The sequence below is a fragment of the Aquarana catesbeiana genome, linkage group LG07 (assembly GCF_042186555.1).
Source record: "Aquarana catesbeiana isolate 2022-GZ linkage group LG07, ASM4218655v1, whole genome shotgun sequence".
Classification (NCBI taxonomy): domain Eukaryota; kingdom Metazoa; phylum Chordata; class Amphibia; order Anura; family Ranidae; genus Aquarana; species Aquarana catesbeiana.
In genome coordinates this window covers 259,221,740-259,242,128 of record NC_133330.1, presented here as the reverse complement: position 1 = coordinate 259,242,128, position 20,389 = coordinate 259,221,740, and the positions used below count along the sequence as shown (strand labels likewise).

The 20,389-nt window shown below is 44.8% G+C and overlaps 1 protein-coding gene across 3 annotated transcripts in view; it reads left to right on the top strand.

Annotated features, from left to right (window-relative positions):
- LOC141103549 (dimethylaniline monooxygenase [N-oxide-forming] 2-like) overlaps positions 1-20,389 on the top strand; it is a 133,983-nt gene that overhangs the window by 48,309 nt on the left and 65,285 nt on the right. For all 3 annotated transcript variants that reach the window (XM_073593250.1, XM_073593251.1, XM_073593249.1), the window contains 2 exons: positions 11,572-11,760; positions 13,187-13,349. In XM_073593250.1, coding sequence (XP_073449351.1) covers positions 11,572-11,760; positions 13,187-13,349 — 352 coding nt within the window. The remainder of the gene's footprint in view (positions 1-11,571; positions 11,761-13,186; positions 13,350-20,389) is intronic.

The window sequence follows — 20,389 nt, the reverse complement described above, 5'->3', positions numbered from 1 at the left end:
GGATGCCCTCCAGGGGCCAGCCTAAGGGCAGCACACTGACTGCATCACACCCCAAAGCTCCGCATGTGCAGGGCGCTGCTGTCTCCGTGCGTTATTCCAAAAGTTCTTTGGTGTGGGCCTTTTTTGAGACGAGTGCATCAGATCGCACTGCTGCTATTTGCAACATATGTCTCAAGCGTATATCTCGCGTGGCCAAAACATCACCCACTTGGGCACCACATGCTTGACCAGACATATGTTGACCTGCCATGCAGTTCGTTGACAAGCGTATCTAAAAGACCCACACCAAAGAACAAAGAGGACCTCTCCTTGCTCCTCATCAGCTGAGATCTCCAACCCCACTATACCTTCAGTCCTCTCTGAGACCTGCACTGAGAGGAATGAAGGTGTAAAATTAGGTGTGTCACAGCCAAGTACTTGTGGGCAATCTGCTTTCGGTACACCGATAAAAGAAGTTCACTCCAAGCCATCCACATGCCCAGCAGTTGAATGCTAGCTTGGCAAAATTGCTAGCACTTCAACTGCTGCCTTTTCAGTTGGTAGACTCTGCCCCCTTCCGTGAGTTTGTTGAATGTGCGGTTTCTCAGTGGCAGGTACCCAAACGCCACTTTTTCTCATGGAAGGCGATTCCAGCTCTCTACCGGCATGTGGAAGGCAATGTTCCTGCCTCGCTGGACAGGGTGGTCAGCGGTAAGGTGCATATTACCGCTGACTCATGGTCCAGCAGGCATGGACAGGGACGTTACCTAAGTTTCACTGCACATTGGGTGACTCTGCTGGCAGCTGGGAAGGATGCAGGACAAGGTGAAGTAATGTTGGAGGTTGTTCCGCCACCACGCCTCCAAAATGCCACTACTAATGATTATGACACACCTCTCTCCTCCACCCCCTCCTCTTCTTCTTTCTCCATGGCCTCTTCCTGTGCTTTGTCCTCGGAACCAGCGGTGCTCCGTAGCCGTTCAAGGGGCTACGCAAGTATGCAGGCCAAAAGATGCCATGCGGTGCTTGAGCTGGTGTGCTTGGGGGACAGGAGCCACATTGGGGCAGAGGTTCTGTCAGCTCTGCAGGGGCAGGTTCAGAGGTGGTTGACGTCACGCCAACTTAAGGCTAAAATGGTGGTTTGCAACAATGGCATCAACCTCCTCTAGGCCTCCGACAGGGACAAATGACCCATGTGCCCTGTTTGGCTCACATCCTTAACTTGGTGGTGCAGCGGTTCTTGGGCAGGTACCCGGGCTTACAGGATGTCCTGAGGCAGGCCAGGAAAGTCTGTGTGCATTTCTGCCGGTCATATAATGCCAGTGCTCAGCTGGCAGACTTCCAAAAGTAGTTTAACCTGCCCAAGAACCGCCTAATCTGTGACATGCCCACCAGGTGGAACTCAACATTGGCCATGCTGCAGCGGCTACACATGCAGCAAAGGGGCCATCAATGAGTACCTGTGCAACTATGGCACCAGGACAGGGTCAGGGGAGCTTGTTTTTTTTTCCCCACGCCAGTGGGCCATGATCAGGGATGCATGCACTGTCCTGTCACCATTTGAGGAGGCCACGAGAATGGTGAGCAGTGACAGTGCATGCATCAGTTACACTGTCCCCCTTGTCCACCTGTTGGAGCACACGCTGCGTGGAATAATGGACAGGGCACTTGAGGCAGAACAGAGGCAGGAAGAGGAGGACTTCCTTAGCTCTCAAGGCCCCCTTTATCCAGACAGTGTTCCTGCGTGCCCGCCAATCACACAGGAAGAGGAGGAGGATTGTGTCAGTATGGAGGTGGAGCCTGGCACTCAGCATCAGCAGCAGTCTTTAAGGGATCAGTCCCAAGAAACACATGGACTTGTAGGTGGCTGGGAGGAGGTGGCTGCGGACCATGTCGTCCTTAGTGACCCAGAGGACTCCGGACCGAATGCCTCAGCAAACCTACGCTGCATGGCCTCCCTGATCCTGCAAAGCCTGCGTAAGGATCCTCGTATTCGTGGTATCAAGGAGAAAGACCAATACTGGCTGGCAACCCTCCTTGATCCACGTTACAAGGGTAAGGTTGCGGACCTTATCTTGCCATCGCAGAGGGAACAGAGGATGAAACATCTTCAGGAGGTCTTGCAGAAAGGTCTGTGCAACGCGTTCCCAGAGACTGGGAGGTAACAAACTCTTGTTTCTGGACAACGTGTTGCTGAGGCTTCGGTCAGTCAAAGAGGGAGCGGTGGAGAAGGTAGCCGTCTGACCGATGCGTTCATCAGACAATTTTTTAGTTCGCAGCCCCAAGGTATGATCGGTTCCAGCAACCATCGCCAGTGTCTGTTTTACATGGTGCAGGAATACCTAGGGGCAAGATCTGACTTGGACACCTTTCCCACTGAAAATCCTCTGGGTTACTGGGTCTTGAGGATGGATCACTGGCCAGAGCTTGCACAGTATGCAATTGAGCTACTGGCCTGTCCTGCGTCCAGCGTTCTTTCGGAACGCACATTCAGTGCTGCTGGAGGCTTTGCAACCGATCACAGGGTGCGTCTGTCCACCGACTCGGTCGATCCACTGACCTTCATAAAAATGAATCAGTCTTGAATCACCACCAGCTACCAAGCACCTGATGCTGATGTAACCGAATAATTTTTTTTGAAATCTCAGATCCCTTCAAAGACTGCCTATGCTGATGCTGAGTGACTATCCTGAGTAATTATGCTCTTCCTCCTCAATGATCATGCTGATAGCTTGTAAGAACATTTTTGGTTCTGGGCGCCACCACCGGTGCCTAAGGCCCAATTTTTCAGCCCCTGTTTAACAGGGGCGTGTATTACAATTTTTGATGCAATACTTTGCAGCAGGGCTCGTTCCTGCATTCCAACTAGAGTATCTGTGAGGGATTGCAGTGTTGTGGCACCAGCACCAGTGCCTAAGGCCCAATTTTTCAGCCCCTATCTAACAGGTGCGTGTAATTACAATTTTTGATGCAATACTTTGCAGAAGATAATAAACAATGCAGCGCTGGACATGAATCTAAATAAATTGTTATACCAACCAATGATAATAAAATAAAAGTGATAATATTGCAACACTATGAGTGACAATGTGCTAATAAGATAATGTTAACAATCTAGAATGATTAGCCACCAGTATAAAAAATACCCATCAGTGAAAAATAAGTGTTCATAAAAACTAAATATATATATTCAAAAAATTTTCAAATAAAGTGATAAAGTCCAAAAAAATGTCCAAAGAGGGTGTAGGATAAAGAATAAAGGATCCAAATCCAATGATCCACTTGAAAGTGACGCCCACCACCAGGAGACAAGAAATGGAGGCTTACCAGAAAGCCTGCGACCGCCCTTACTCAGGGGGGTCAAAACAGGCTTAGAAGATCACTGTTGATGTCCTGTTAGGGTTGAGTCTGTAGTTCCTCCGACCTCCCTTCGCGATGGCTTATGAGCAACAGCCAGAAGCACTGAGGAGAATATGGTCACAAGGTGGTTCAAGCAGCAGACACTCCAGCAAGGGTGAATCATATAAAAGAAAAAGGAACTCCCATAGTGCAGAGAATCAAGTTCCATTTATTTCAAAAAAGGCAGATAAAATAACAGATACACTGCATTAAAATCGCATATACAATGCCCAAACGAAACAAGCAGGGAAACAGTAAAAAAACTCCACCGCTATTTTAAATTGAAATCGCGCATGCGTGTTCATGTTGTGACCCAAATACTTTGCAGCAGGGCTCGTTCCTGCATTCCAGCTAGAGTATCTGTGAGGGGTTGCAGTATTGTGGCACCAGCACCAGTGCCTAAGGCCCAATTTTTCAGCCCCTGTTTAACAAGGGCGTGTAATTACAATTTTTGATGCAATACTTTGCAGCAGGGCTCGTTCCTGCATTCCAACTAGAGTATCTGTGAGGGGTTGCAGTGTTGTGGCACCAGCACCAGTGCCTAAGGCCCAATTTTTCAGCCCCTGTCTAATAGGGGCGTGTAATTACAATTTTTGATGCAATACTTTGCAGCAGGGCTTGTTCATGCATTCCAACTAGAGTATCTGTGAGGAGTTGCAGTGTTGTGGCACCAGCACCAGTGCCTAAGGCCCAATTTTTCAGCCCCTGTTCAACAGGGGCATGTAATTACAATTCTTGATCTAATATTTCACAGCAGGGCCCGTTTCTGCACCCACCTAGAGCGAGTGAGGACTTACAGTGTTGTGGCACCAGCACCACCACCACCACCAAAGGCCCAATTTTTCTGCCCCTGTTGGGCATGTAATTACAATTCTTGATCTAATATTTCACAGCAGGGCCCTGTGAGGGCTTACAGTGTTGTGGCCCAAATTTCTGCTGAGTATATAGGGCAGGCCCCTACTTTCAAACATCCAACTTACAAACGACTCCTACTTGCAAACAGAAGGAGACAACAGGAAGTGAGATAAAAACTACCCCTAGGAAGAGAAATTCTCTCCTGTAAGAGTAAATATGGGAAAAACATTTCTCCTTTCCACTGATGCTTTATCACCAATCCTTGTTTCACAAAAACACCCAAATTTTCAAAAAACATTTGTCATTGGGACAAAAAGTGAGGTGAAATCTTCTGAAGAGGAGCACAGGCAGCAAAACAAATGCCACAGGGGTGATAACCCTTCCCTATGTTTTCCAAAAAGCTTAAAATAGATTTTTTGGCTGGAGCTAAACACGTTAAAAATGTACCAGTTCAAAATTACAAACAGATTCTACTTAGCAACAAACCTACAGTCCCTATCTTGTTTGCACCGCCTGTATACTGCTGTTCAGAGTACAGAGCCTGTATACTGCTGTTTCCTTTTTTAATTTGGGTGCGGGGTTCCCCTTAATATCCATACCCCCCCCCCCCAATGTACTGGGGGGTACCCATGCCGTTTGTCTCACTGATTTTCATCCATATTGCCAGGACCCGACATTACATTAAAGCCGCAAGCAGTTTTAAATTACTTTTTTTCCTTTAAAAATGACATTTTGTGCAGGGACTGTTCTAAGCCCGGGAAACATGCGCCACTTTACAGGCATACTATAGACTCCCCCTAGGTACGATATTTAAAGGAATATTTCACTTTTTTTTTTTTTACTTTAAGCATCATTAAAATCACTGCTCCCGAAACGTTATTTTTTGCATTGATACATGTCCCCTGGAGCAGGACCCGGGTCGCCAAACCCTTTTTAGGACAATATCATGCAAATTAGCCTTTAAAATGAGCACTTTTGATTTTGAACGTTCGAGTCCCATAGACGTCAATGGGGTTCTAACGTTCGTGCAAATTTTTGGTCCGTTCGCAGGTTCTGGTGCGAACCGAACCGGGGGGTGTTCGGCTCATCCCTAGTAGGGATAGTTCAGTCAGTGTGAGTATAGTGCGACCACCATTTATCTTTACATTAGTGTAAATGTAGGGATAGTTCAGTCAGTGTGAGTGTAGTGACCGTTTAACACAGTATATTTCATTGCGTTACTGTAAAGTTTAACTCCATATATTTCAGTGTCATTTAACGCAGTACATTTCTGTGCGTTACTGCACGCTTAACGCAATATATTTCAGTGCATTAGTGTACGCTTAACGCAGTATATTTCAGTGTATTACTGCAAGTTTAACGCCATATATTTCAGTGCGTTCCGTTTAACGCAGTATATTTCTGTGCATTAGTGTACTCTTAACGCAGTATATTCCAGTGTATTACTGCAAGTTTAACGCCGTATATTTCAGTGCGTTATTTTCCGTTTAATGCAGTACATTTCAGTGTGTTACTGCAAGTTTAACGCCGTATATTGCAGTGTGTTACATGCCGTTTAACGCCGTACATTTCAGTGTGTTACTGCAAGTTTAATGCCGTATATTTCAATGCATTCTGTTTAACTCAGTATATTTCCGTGCATTAGTGTACGCTTAACGCAGTATATTTCAGTGTATTACTGCAAGTTTAATGCCGTATATTTCAGTGCTTTATTTTCCATTTAATGCAGTACAGTTCAGTGCGTTACTGCAAGTTTAACGCCGTATATTGCAGTGCATTACGTGCCGTTTAACGCAGTACATTTCTATGCGTTAGTGCACGCTTAACGCAGCATATTTCAGTGCGTTACTGCAACTTTAATTCCGTACAGTTCAGCATGTTACTTCAAGTTTAACGCCATATATTTCAGTGCATTATCTTCTGTTTAACGCAGTACAGTTCGGTGCGTTACTGTAAGTTTAACGCCGTATATTGTAGTATGTGTACATTTCCACATCTATATTACATTGTGTTAATAAGAACCCCCCCATCATATCTGGGAGGACAAGAAGAGGCAGATATTTCAATGTCACTGTGATGGGGCCAGCAGCATATGTGTCCACAGGCAAAGGTGGACGTGGTCAGTCCTCAGGTAGGGCATCATTTCCTCTGTTAAGTGTTGTTGCCCATGCTATCCATCCACAGCATGCAGAGGAGGTGGTGGACTGGCTTACTAAACCATCCTCATCCTCCTCATCCTCCGTCACCCAAGCAGAGACTGGTGCACAGTCCACTGCAGCTGCCAGAGTGGCTAAACCTGCCTCCTTGTCCACAGCTATTACTGCCATAGCCCCAGCATCAGGCATGGAGCAGTCAGCTGAGTTATGGAAGAGTAGAGAGCAGCCACCCTATTCCATCACATTGTGGAGCTGCTATCTCCTGGCCCACTACTCAGAGCTCAGCTGACTGGGCCTTTTTTAGCACATGTGCAGCTGATCGCACAGTTGCAATTTGCAAACTTTGTCTCAAGCATATCAAGTGTGGAAAAAACACCAGCCATTTGGGTACCAAAAGCTTGACAAGGCATTTAACCTCCCACCACTCAGCCCGTTGAAAGCCACACTAAAGGGCCGCAAATCTGTTCCTCCTCCTTACTCACCTCAGTCTGCCCACGCTATACCTCATGACCTCTCAGCAGCCTCCACTGACAGGAATGATGGTAAAGCGCAGGGTGTCTAAGGTCCTTGCAGCACATCTGCCAGCAGCTCACCACAAGCTGTAGACTATTGCTGGCAAAATTCTCTGCCCCATCTGCTGTAGGGAAAAAATAGTAACTGCCACCCACATGCCCAGCGTCTAAATGAAAGCTGCTGGCTCTACAACTTCTGCCTTTTCGTCTGGTGGATTCTGCCCCCTTCCATGAATTTTCAGAATGTGCTGTACTACAATTGCAGGTTCCCAGTCGCTATTTCTTTTCATGTAAGACAGGGCTCAGTGCTGCAGCTTGTTTTGCCTCCACGTCTCCATACAGCTAGTGATGATCATGCCAGGTTTGTCAGCTTTACCCCCTCCTCCTCTTCCTGTGCCTCCATGCCCACCTCTGCTGAATTGCCCTATGAACCACAAGTACCACCTAAGCGTTCAAGGGCCAATTCAATGAGTCAGGCTAAAAGGTGACATGCAGTGCTTCAGCTGGTGTGTCTAGGGGACAGGAATCACACTGGAGCAGAGATTCTTGCAGCTCTGCAGGGACAGGCCCACAGGTGGTTCACGCCACGCCAGTTGGGTTGGAAGATCTGCTAAAGCAGGCCAACAGAGTCTGTAGCCATTTCAGGTGGTCATACACATCCAGTGCTCGGTTGGCTGAAATTCAGTGGAAATTCCACCTGCCCATAAACCGCCTGATTTGTAACATGCCCACCAGGTGGAACTTGACTTTGGCGATGCTGCAATGGCTGTACATTCAGCAGAGGGCTATCAACGAGTACCTGTGCGAGTATGGCACAATGACAAGCTCGAGACTCGGCTTTTTTTCGCCACGCCAATGGCTGCTCATAATGGATGCATGCACTGTACTGTCACCATTTGAGGAGGCCACAAGGATGGTGAGCCATGGCAATGCATGCATCAGTGACATGATCCCTGTTGTGTTCCTGCTGGAGCAGACTCTGCATGGCATTATGGACAGGGCACTCGAGGCAGAGCAGCGAGAGGAAGAGGAGGACTTCCTTTCCTCTCAAGGCCCACTTTATGCAGACACCATTGTTCCTATGCCACAGAACACACAAGAAGAGAGGGAGGAGGAAGAGCAGGATTCTGGCGGTTTTGGAGGCATTGACCAGAGTAAGAAATACGTTCAAACAGTAAGAAAACCCTTGGGAGTAGTACGTGGCCGGGAGGAAACAGTTCAGATACTGTAATCCTCAGTGACCCCAATGAGTCTGCTTCTCATGCCTCTGCAAATTTGCGGTGCATGGGCTCCCTCATGTTTCAAAGCCTGCAAAAGGACCCAAGAATACGTGCCGTAAAGGAAAAGGATCACTATTGGTTGGCAACCCTCCTTGACCACCGTTACAAGGGGAAAGTCTCAGAACCTATCCTGTCCCCACAGAAAGTGCAGAAGATAAAATCTCTTGAGTACACCTTAAAGAGGAGTTTATCTAATCTGCTTTTCCTGACTCTGGTAGGTTACAGTGCCATGGTTTTGAGGCTTTTGTTGGTCAAGAGAGGAGCAGTGGAGAAGGCGGCAACCTAAGTGATGCATTTCACTATTTTTTTAGTTCTCACTGCCCAGGGCTGTCAGCATCCACATCCCATCGGCATCACGCAATGGACGATTATCTAGGGAGAGTTCAACAGTCAGCGATCCACTGGCTTGCTGGGTCATGAGAATAGACCACTAGCCAGAACTTGCCCAATATGCAATTGAACTGCTGGGCTGTCCTGCATCCAGCGTGCTTTCCAAACGGCATTTGGTGCTGCTGGAAGTTTTGTCACTGATGATAGAACGCGTCTTTCCACGGACTCGGTGGACCGTCTGACATTTATCAAAATGAATCAGCCCTGCATTACCAGCAGCTATGAAGCCCCTGGTGCCGATGCCGCAGATTAAGTGTTTTTGGGATGTGGAATCTCTGCAGGACTTCTAGGCTGCCCAGCGTTGTGGGTGTTGATTTCATCTGGAAGAATTTGTTTGGTGTAGGTTTCATGGGCACAATTAACACCCAAAGAAAGACCAATTTTTCCGCACCTGTTTGGCAGGTGCATATCATTTTAATTTTGACAGCAAGGCCAATTCTTGCATTCATCAAGATCACCCCTATAGGGTTATGGTGTGAAGGCGCTAACGACACCCAAAGACCAATTTTTCCGCACCTGTTTGATTTTCCGCACCTGTTTGACAATTGCATATCATTGCAATTTTTGACAGCAAGACCAATTCTTACTTTCATCAAGAGTACCTTTATAAGGTTACGGTGTGTGAAGTCGCCACCGAAACCCAAAGACCAATTTTTCCACACTTGTTTGACAAGTGCATATCACTTTAATTTTTGACAGCAAGGCCAATTCTTGCTTTCATCAAGAGTACCCCTATAAGGTTACGGTGTGAAGGCACCACCGACACCCAAAGACCAATTTTTTCATACATAGTTACATAGTTACATAATAGGTGAGGTTGAAAAAAGACACAAGTCCATCAAGTCCAACCTATGTGTGTGATTATGTTACTTCTATCCAAAGTCTGTTGAAGAAACACCAGAATTTATCCAAAAAAATCTAGTTCCCAGGGCACTACATTGTAGCCTCATCATACAGACTGGCTCCGCAAGCAGTTGCTTACAAAATAAAGAATGCTTGCAGGGAAAACGTCATTTTTTTGGCTTTATAAATGCTATTAGTTTCTGCCGCAGCTTCTATACACAGTACAGATGTGCCACTTTACGGGTAAACTAAGTGGACCCTCCAGGCACCATATTGAAAGGAATTTTTCATTTTTATGCTTTCACTTTACGCATCAATAAATCACTGCTCATTAAGAAATTACGTTTTTTACAAACTTTTTTTTATTGATACTGGTCCTCCAGAGCAGTACCCGGACCCCCATAACCATTGTATGCCCAATTACTTGCATGTAAGCCTTCAAAATTGGCACTTTTAATTTGTCATGTTCGGGTCCCATAGACTTCAATGGGGTTCGTTATTTGGTTCCAAACTTTCGCAATGTTCGAAAGTTCTGGTGCAAACCAAACTGGGGGTCATTTGGACCATTCCTGTTGTGACGTGAAAGGAAATGATAAATGGTTTTGAATTTCTTTTTACAAATAAATAGCTGAAAAGTGTGGCGTGCATTTGTTTTCAGCCCCCTCTGATACCCCTAACAAAAATCTAGTGGAACCAATTGCCTTCAGAAGTCACCTAATTAGTAAATAGAGTCCACCTGTGTGTAATTTAATCTCAGTATGTTCACATAGCTGTTCTAAGAAGCCTTCAGAGGTTTGTTAGAGAACCTTTGTTAACAACAGCCTCATGTAGGCCAAGGAACACACCAGACAGGTCATGGATAAGTTGTGAAGAAGTTTAAAGCAGGGTTAGGTTATAAAAAAAATCCCAAGCTTTGAACATCTCAAGGAGCACTGTTCAATCCATCTTTGGAAAATTTAAAGAGTATGGCACAACTGCAAACCTACCAAGACATGGCCGTCCACCTAAACTGACAGGCTGGGCAAGGAGAGAATTAATCAGAGAAGCAACCAAGAGGCCCATGGTAACTCTGGAGAAGCTGCAGAGATCCACAGCTGAGGTGGGAGTATATGTCCACAGGGCAACTATTAGCCGTGCACTCAACAAATCTGGCCTTTATGGAAGAGTGGCAAGAAGACAGCCATTGCTGAAAGAAATCCTGTTTGCAAAAAGCCATGTGGGGGACTCAGAAAACATGTGGAAGAAGGTGCTCTGGTCAGATAAGACTAAAATTGAACTTTTTGGCCTAAAAGCAAAATGCTATGTGTGGTGAAAAACTAGCGTTGCACATCACCCTGAACCGTGAAACATGGTGGAGGCAGCATCATGTTGTGGGGATGCTTTTCTTCAGCAGGGACAGGAAAGCCAGTCAGAGTTGATGAGAAGATGGATGGAACCAAATACAGAGCAATCTTAGAAGCAAACTGGGGCGGAGGTTCACCTTACAGAAGGACAACGACCCTAAGTATACAGCCAGAGCTACAATGAAATGATTTAGATCAAAGCATATTCATGTGTTAGAATGGCCCAGTCAAAGTCCAGACCTAAATTTAATTGAGAATCTGTGGCAAGACTTGAAAATTGCTGTTCACAGAAGCTCTCCATCCAATCTGCCAGAGCTTGAGCTATTTTGCAAAGAAGAATGGGCAAAAATGTCACTCTCTAGATGTGCAAAGCTGGTAGAGACATCCCCAGAATAGACTTTCAGCTGTAATTGCAACGAAAGGTGATTCTACAAAGCATTCACTCAGGGGGGCTGAATACAAATGCACGCCACACTTTTCACATATTTATTTGTAAAAAATGTTGAAAAATTTTACCATTTTCCTTCCACTTCACAATTACAGTACGTGCCACTTTGTTTTGGTCTATCCCAATAAAATACATTTACGTTTTTGGTTGTAACATGACAAAATGTGGAAAATTTTAGGGGTATGAATACTTTTTCAAGGCTCTATATATCTGGCATTTGGCACACGTATATCTGTCCATACTCATGTTTTATTATAAAACTGTTGTTTTTTAAAGATTCTTGGTAAAAAAAAGTTTTGTGGCCAGCCATTTTGATTTCACTGAGCGCAGTTTACACATCTTTGTTCTATTTTATTTGTTCTTTAGCCAGAGGTAGAAGATGGTAGAGCCAGCATTTATGAGTCTGTTGTTACCAACACCAGTAAAGAAATGATGTGCTACAGCGATTTCCCCATTCCAGAAGGCTATCCTAACTTTTTGCACAACACCAAAATGATGGAGTACTACAAACAATATGCTGAGCGGTTTAGCCTGCTAAAATATATCCAGTTTAATGTAAGTAAATACACATGTTATATACATTTTAAAAAATTTAATAATTGCAATTGCAAACTATACTGTTGTCTACTTCAGATATGCATCTTAAACCCTTTCAACGAAGAGAAAATAAGTATATCTAAAGCCATTTTTTTTTTTTAATTGTAGAGAGCGGATGCAATTGTTAAAACACTTGGTGGGGTTTTTTTGCCATCTGTGTCCCACTGGTGAGATTTAATTTCATATTTGTCTTGTAAACACAGCAGAAAGTGAGGGGAAATAAATATCTCCAAAGTAAGGGAAATGTCCTCTTTGATAGCTGTCACCAGAAGGTGTCACTATTAGAAGATTTTCTATTCCTTTTTTGGCCACAGCTTACAATTTTGAATTTTCTCTGACTTTCAGGTCCATTGACAGTGGTCACCAGGGCAAATCTTCCTAACAGGGATGCACACAGTAGTGTAAATGTAACGAGAATTGAAATGCCACACTACTGCTAGGAGGTCCAGATACAACTTTAATCCATTAAAAGTGATGGGTACAATCCAAAAAGTTGCCAATGCGTTTCAGGGGTCTAACAGCGCCCCCTTCATCAGGGCTTGACTGACTACAATGTGAACAATCCAGAATTGAACTGGACCTACAATGGTATATTTTCTGGTGCGAATTATAAGCACAGGTTTTTCAGCGGCTTGTTTAGTAGCCAACACATTGGATACTTTTTGGATTGTACCCCTGCCTTTAATGGAATAAAGTTGTTTCTGGACCTTTTAGAAGTGGTGTGGTGCCTCAATTTCAATTCTCGTTATGTTACAATATAAGCCAAGGAGACTCCGGTGATCCTCTGAGGTGTTAAAGCCGCCTGCCTAGAAATCAACAATAATAGCCTAAGATTAATATAACAATACCAGCAGGATAACCCTATGGGTCCAACTCTATCTTTTCACTTTCCTCAAGTAGTGAAAATGTAACAGGGGGTCTAATTTATTATGAGGCATCATGTGGATTTTGACTATGACAAATAATGCAGATATTTATGATACCATATAATGCAGACAGTATGCTGTTTATTAAACGTTGCTCTAACGTTGCCCCCAAATGTTGTTGTTATCTTTGTAATACCCTCCTCTATTCTAACAATGAGCCATCTAGCCAGTTACAGGCTCTGCCTGAACATATTATCCTGACCAATGTAGACCTCCAGCTCTGGAGAAAACCAAGATATTATGCAGTTGGCCTAAGCCTAGAGAGAGTGTATATAAGCCAATGCAGGTTAATGTTCAGGTGAGCCATGGGTGTGGGAGAGATGAAAAAACAGACTGGGGAAAGATTTTAGGTTAAATTCCTTGTGGGGTGGGTTTGGAGGACTCACCAGAGCAACAAAATTGAATAAACTATTGTCATTCTCCTTTAATAAAACTTACATGTTGTGATTACATTTTAGACATTGGTTTGCAGTGTGAAAAAGCATCCCAATTTTTCCAGGACTGGTCAGTGGGAAGTCACCACAGAAAAAGATGGAAAGAAAGAGACTAGCATTTTTGATGCTGTTATGGTCTGCAACGGTCACCATACAGACCCATACTATCCACTGGAAAGTTTTCCTGGTGAGTACTGACTGTAAATATTACATTATGAATGAGTAGATATAACCTTGTGAGCTGCCACACTCCTACCCTAAAATCAAAAACTGAAGAAATAAAGATAAAAAAAAAAATAAAATAAAAATGTAAAGAAATAAAAAACTAAAAACAAAAAAACAATAAAAATAGAAATAAAAAAAAATAGAAATAAAAAAAATGAAAATAAAGATAAAAATAAAAATGAAAATAAAGATAAAAATAAATTCCCAGAGGAAGTCACCAGGCTGTGACAAAACCGGTAGGAGGAGCTTGATCGGCTGACGAGGAAGGAAGTGAGGTGTCTTTTGTACTACAGGCTTAGGGCGGGGAGAACGCTGGGAACCTTGGCTGCAGATTCGGTCTCCAGGTGACATTATCACCTCCCCTTTTACTGTCCATAAGCATATAAAGGCGTGTTTTTATTGTGCTAAACGTGAGTACATCTATGTGGGATATTAAGTTTAATCAACCTGTTTTAAAACGTTATCACACCATTGCAAGTTTCTATTGTCTTTCACATGTGAGATATATGGAGGAGATTGCTGATAGCCAGGAGGAAACAGTGGCTTGTGATCAGGAGTAGGGATGGGCTGAACACCCCCCTGTTCGGTTTGCAGCAGAACATGCGAACAGGCAAAAAATTTCTTCAAACACGCTAACACTGTTAAAGTCTATGGGACACGAACGTGAAAAATCAAAAGTGATAATTTTAAGGCTTAATATGCAAGTTATTGTCATAAAAAGTGTTTGGGGACCCGGGTCCTGCCCCAGGGGACATGCATCAATGCAAAAAAAAGTTTTAAAACCAGCCATTTTTTCGGGAGCAGTGATTTTAATAATGCTTAAAGTGAAACAACAAAAGTGAAACATTCCTTTAAATTTTGTACCTGGGGGTGTCTATAGTATGCCTGTAGAGTGGTGCATGTTTCCCGTGTTTAGAACATTCCAGAGGAAAATGACATTTCTAAAGGAAAAAAAAAATCATTTATAACTAGTACTAGCGCTAGTGCCGGGTATTAATGAATTGTCGGGTCTCTGCAATACACATAAAAGTCATTGAAAAAAACAGCCTGGGATTCCTCCACAGTGCATTACCAGGCCCTTCTGGTCTGGTTTGGATTTTAAGGGGAATCCCGCACCAACATTTAAAAAAAATGGCGTGGGGGTCCCCCTAAAAATCCATACCAGACCCTTATCCAAGCACGCAACTTGGCAGGCCACAGGAAAAGAGGAGGGGACGAGAGAGCGCCCCCCCTCCTGAACCGTACCAGGCCACATGCCCTAAATATGGGGAGGATGCCTGCGGGCGAGGAGCTTATCGGAATCTGGAAGCCCCCTTTAACAAAGGGGACCCCCAGATCCCGGTCCCCCCTGTGTGAAATGGTAATGGGGTACAAAAAAGTGTCAAAGATGTTAAAAATGACAAGAGACGGTTTTTGACAATTCCTTTATTAACCCCTTCTTCTTCCATCTTCTTCTGGTATTCATTCGATTTTCTTCCTCCATCTTGTTCTTCCCCAGCTTCTTCCTCTGCTTCTTCCTCTTCTTCCTCCGGTCCTCTGCTTCTTCCTTTGATCTGCTTGTCTGGCATCTTCCTCCATGGCTTCTTCTTCCCCCTTCGTTCTTCGGATGATCCGCATCCATGAGAGGTTCCCGCTGTGTGACGCTTCTATTCTTCTGACATTTCTTATATAACTGAGGGCAGGGCCACCCGGTGACCCCGCCCCCCTCTGACATCACAGGAAACCAATAGGGAAGTCCCCGTGAAGTCCCCGTGTGTCATAAACCGGATGTGACCAGAACTGTGTGACTGCGACAGAGTAAACCAAACATAAGTAGGTGAAAGTAAGTGATTTATTAAAATAAATGCATATAAATGTGAATACACCACCAATACAAAACAGAGAGAGAAAACCAAATAACTAAAACAGTGATAACAAACCAACCAGTATGCATAACAAAAGGGGATTCCAGAATCGTAGTCAAGCCAGGCCAGGGTCATAAACGGGAGGTCAGCAGGTGGGGAAACAAGGAGTAACAGACAGGGACAAGGAGGAAGGGATCAGGTTGCAGGACAAGGATCCAGGGATGCAGGAATAGACAGGATCAGGTACAACAGGTTCCAGGAATCGGGTTTCAGGTTCAGGAATCAGGTTTCAGGATCAGGGTAACAGGATGCAGGCTGCAGGTCAGGGCTCAAGGACAATACCAGAACAAGGTGTGTGTGCACTTGCCGGGTATTTATACTAAAGCCGCTAATTAAAGTCAGGTGTCTGCAGAGGGTAATACCTGCTCCATACTGCCAGGAACCCTCCGCTGGTGGACGCCAGTACTGTGGCCCAAAGATGACAAAATACCAGCAGGAAAAAGCTCTTCTGACAGCTCCAAACTGCCAGGAGACACCTGCTGGTGGACCTCAGTACTGCACGCCAAATGATCAATATTACCAGCGGAGGGGGCAAAGTCACATCAGGTTGGACAATAAGTTCGTCAAGCTGAATAGCAGGCACAGGAACCTCAAGCTGAGTAGCAGGCACAGCGAGCTGAGCGGCAAGCACCTTGAACTGGGAAACAGGCACATCAGGCTGGGCAGCCAGCACGGGCACATCTAGCAGGGCAGCAGGCATGGGTACATCAAGCTGAGCAGCAGGCGCATCAAGCTGGGCAGCGGGCACTTCAAGCTGGGCAGCAGGCGCATCAAACGAGGCAGCGGGCACTTCAAGCTGGGCAGAGGGCACTTCAAGCTGGGCAGCGGGCACTTCAAGCTGGGCAGCGGGCACTTTAAGCTGGGCAGCAGGCACGGGCACTTCAAGCTGGGCAGCAGACAGTGGCACATCAGGCTGGGCAGCGGACAGGAACACATCAGGCTGGGCAGCAGACAGGAACACACCAGGCTGGGCAGCGGACAGGAACACATCAGACTGGACAGCAGACAGGAACACATCAGGCTGGGCAGCAGACAGGAACACATCAGGCTGGGCAGCAAACAGGAACACATCAGGCTGGGCAGCAGACAGGAACACATCAGGCTGGGCAGCAGACAGGAATGCATCAGGCTGGGCAGCAGACAGGAACGCATCAAGCTGGGCAGCAGACAGGAATGCATCAGGCTGGGCAGCAGACAGGAATGCATCAGGCTGGGCAGCAGACAGGAACAAATCAGGCTGGGCAGAAGACAGAGGCTCATCAGGCTGGGCAGCAGGTCGTCGAGCTGGGCAGCAGGCAACGAGACATCAGACTGCAAAGCGGGCACATCGGACTGGAAAGCGAGCACATCAGACTGGAAAGCGGGCACATCAGACTGGAAAGAGAGCACATCAGACTGAAAGGTAGGCACTGGCTCTTCAGGCTGGAACACTGGCACCTCCGGCTGGAACACTGGCACCTCTGGCTGGAACTCTGGCACCTCCGGCTGGAACTCTGGCACTGCAGGCTGGGACTCTGGCACTCCAGGCTGGGACAGATTGGTGGGTGTGGAGGCAGGTTTGGTTAATGGCAGGATCGTCTTGGTTGGGAAAAACTTTCTTTTTTTTCTTTGGCTTAGTCACTGAAGCTCTGTAGGTGGGGGGTGCAGCAGACTGGAAAGGAGGATTGGGATATGGCAGGGAAGAGGTAACAGTAGCTGGGGGAAGTTCTTGTGGATTAGTAGGCAGCTGAGAAGAGGCAGGTGGGTTGAATGCAGGATAGGTACAGGGAGCAGAGACTGGATATGAGTATTTGGTTGGGAGCAACGTATACTGGGCTGCAACTGAATTTGTCATGGGTGATGGGGAAACAGACTTTTGGGCAGGCAGGTGTCTGATGGCAGAAGTGGTTTGTTGTGGGTTGGTTGGGGCTGGTTGTAACATATCAGACCATGCTGAGAGTATTGGTTGGACAAAGAACGGATCACATGCTGCCTGTCTAACAAGGGTCTGTACTGAGTGAATACATTCCATAAGCTTCTGCTGAGGACAAATGGAATAGTGCTCAAAAAAGCATGCGGAATCATCCTCTAACAGTCACACCAGAGACTCCACCTGATCAACTGTACATTTGTACCCCATTACAATTTCACACAGGGGGGCGGGATCTGGGGGTCCCCTTTGTTAAGGGGGGCTTCCAGATTCCGATAAGCCCCCCGCCCATAGACCCCCACAACCATCGGCCAAGGGTTGTGGGGATGAGGCCCTTGTCCCCATCAATATGGGGACATCCTCCCCATGTTGAGGGCATGTGGCCTGGTACGGTTCAGGAAGGGGGGCGCTCTCTCGCCCCCCCTCTTTCCCTGCGGCCTGCCAGGTTGCGTGCTCAGATAACGGTCTGGTATGGATTTTGAGGGGGACCCCCACGCAATTTTTTTTTTACATTTTGGTGCGGGGTTCCCCTTAAAATCCATACCAGACCTGAAGGGTCATATGGACATAGGGATCACATGGACATTTTTTGCGCCCTTTAAGATTGGTTTTTGTATATTAAATATCACTTGTTTGTAATCCATTTTGCACATTGAATATCACCTGTTCATAATTTATTTATGCCTTCATGAGGTTTTGAGGCATATATATGTTGCCTTCATCACATTATTAGCGCGACTTTTTATATTATTTATCTGATTGTGCTGTATAACACTTTAGTCGCTGCTTACACATTTTTTTATTGTTAGCGCAGTATTATATTTCTTTTACAATCACTTTACCTGCTTTGGAGTAGCCCTGCTGATCACTGGATTAGAGGTCACACCAGATATATTCACCTTCAAAATTGCATGCCCTTGCAAAACAGTGGAAAGCTTTGATGCACAAAATTGTAAATAGGTTCTACATTAAAAACTTAACGGCGCACCTGTTTACAGTAGAATAAAGTGGAACTTCACTCTCTCAATCAACATTGCCTAGTTTTAATTCTTATGCTGCTAGCATAGAAAATTACAGTATGTAAAATGTACTTGCTTTAAACTTTTTTTTTCCATTTCTTAAGTTACTTCCTAGTTTCCAGGCCTGGGCAAATGATGCACACTACTGTGCAAAAGTTTTAGGCAGGTGTGAAAAAATGCAGTAAGTTAAGAATGCTTTCAAATCCTTCTATCTCTTCATGTAATCCCAGACAGACTTGATGATGTTTAGATTGGGGCCAAACCATTACTTCCAGGACTCTGTATCTTTACCTTTATGCTGAAGATAGATCTTAAAAACATTGACTGTTTATTTGGGGTCATTAACCTGCTGCAGAATAAAATTAGAGCCATTGCTGCAGATTAAAATTGGTAATGCATGATAGATGAGTTATGCCTGTATTTCACAGCATTGAGGACACCATTAATCTTAACCAAATTTCCAACTCCATTTGCAGAAATGCAGCCCCACCTCTACCATGCTTCACTGTTGCCTTCAGATACTCATTATTGTACTTCTCTCCAGCACTTTGGTGAACAAATTGCTTCCTGCTACAGTCAAATATTTCAGATTTTGACTCATCAGTCCAGAGCACCTGCTGCTCTTATTCTGCACCCCAGTACCTAAGTTTTTGTGCATAGTTGAGTTGCATAACCTTGTTTCCACATCAAAGGTATGGCTTTTTGGCCTTAATATTTCCAGGAAGACCACTTCTAGCCAGACTTCTCTGAACAGTAGATGGGTGTACCTAGGTCCCACTTGTTTCCTCCAGTTCTGTTCTGTTGGCACTGCTGGACATCTTCTAATGTCGAAAGGGAATGAAGTTCCCTTAGCCGACCAATGCTTCTACAGTCCTCAACATTACCTCAGTCCCCTTCGGCCTGTCCCCCAAAGACGTCATTTTGACAAAACATGTAGGGCGTGGCCTGTCTGTGACTATATCACATGGTGGTGAGGGTCGGTGCTGCTTGTCGGTCTGACTCAGCATCTCTTCGTCAAGCCATCAGCCTGCTACAAGACTTTCTTATGCACAGATCGATTGATCTACTTTTAATGTCATGTTGGAGTTGTAATTCAATAAATGGACCAAGTTTGCTACATACAGTACTTCATCATGTGAGCTTGAATATAATTTTTTTAAATTGGTAACCTCGAGGCTGGAAGTTGCTGACATAGATTGGAGGAGGATTGGAGGATTCAGCAGAGTGCGGCTGTCCAAGATTTTTTCTAAATTTTGTGCAGAGCCAGCACCTGTGAGTTCCAAATAGGGCGGGTGTCTTTAAGAGATCTGGAGCTGTTTGGAGCAGCAATCTCTTTTTCATAGATTGGAGAAATCTTATTTAACCCTATGTTGAGCTTGTATGACTATTTATAACTTAATGGTCCAACCAATCTGGTAAGAGGGGCACCTGATTAGTTTCACTCGGTGGTGGAGTTTTCCTGCACATTGGATCGGAAGGATTTTGTGCAAAACAATAAAATGTGGATCACTTATGAGTGACGACTTTCTGATTATTAGGACTTTCTTTCTGGACACTTTTCTTTGAACAGATTTATTTCTGATACTTTTGCATTTATATTGTCACAGTTATTATATCTTATAATTGCCAACAATACTATTGTTTGAATTAGAGCTGCTTTCCTTGCACAATATTTGTTTGGCTGCTATCACTGTTTTTAAGTGGCTGCTTGTTCACACGAATCAACCTAGCGCAGATATAATTTTGTCAGTTTAGTTTGCTTTGAATAATAAAAAATAATTAAATAGCGTTTTTTGTTGTGGTGCTCAGATACAGTGTAGTCCAACTTTAAAGCAAAATGATGGCCTTGATTTTGTTCTTTTACCTCTAGAATGTGTTGGAATACATAATGCAGTATGTGTTGTGTAAAAACGTAAAAGGTTATTAAGAGATCTCTTGTGTTGGGTATGTATGTGTGGGAGAGGGTGTCCTTTGATTCTTTTTCATTGTAATGCTTTTTATATATACAGTGTATATTGTATATACAGTATATATATATATATATATATACACATTTTTTTTTTTGTTACATGTGACAATATACAGTAATGGTATTCATTTGTTGGCCGCTGAGGCTGCTGGGATAGACTATTTATTTGGAGAGAGTCAAGTGATCGGGGTTCTTTCCACC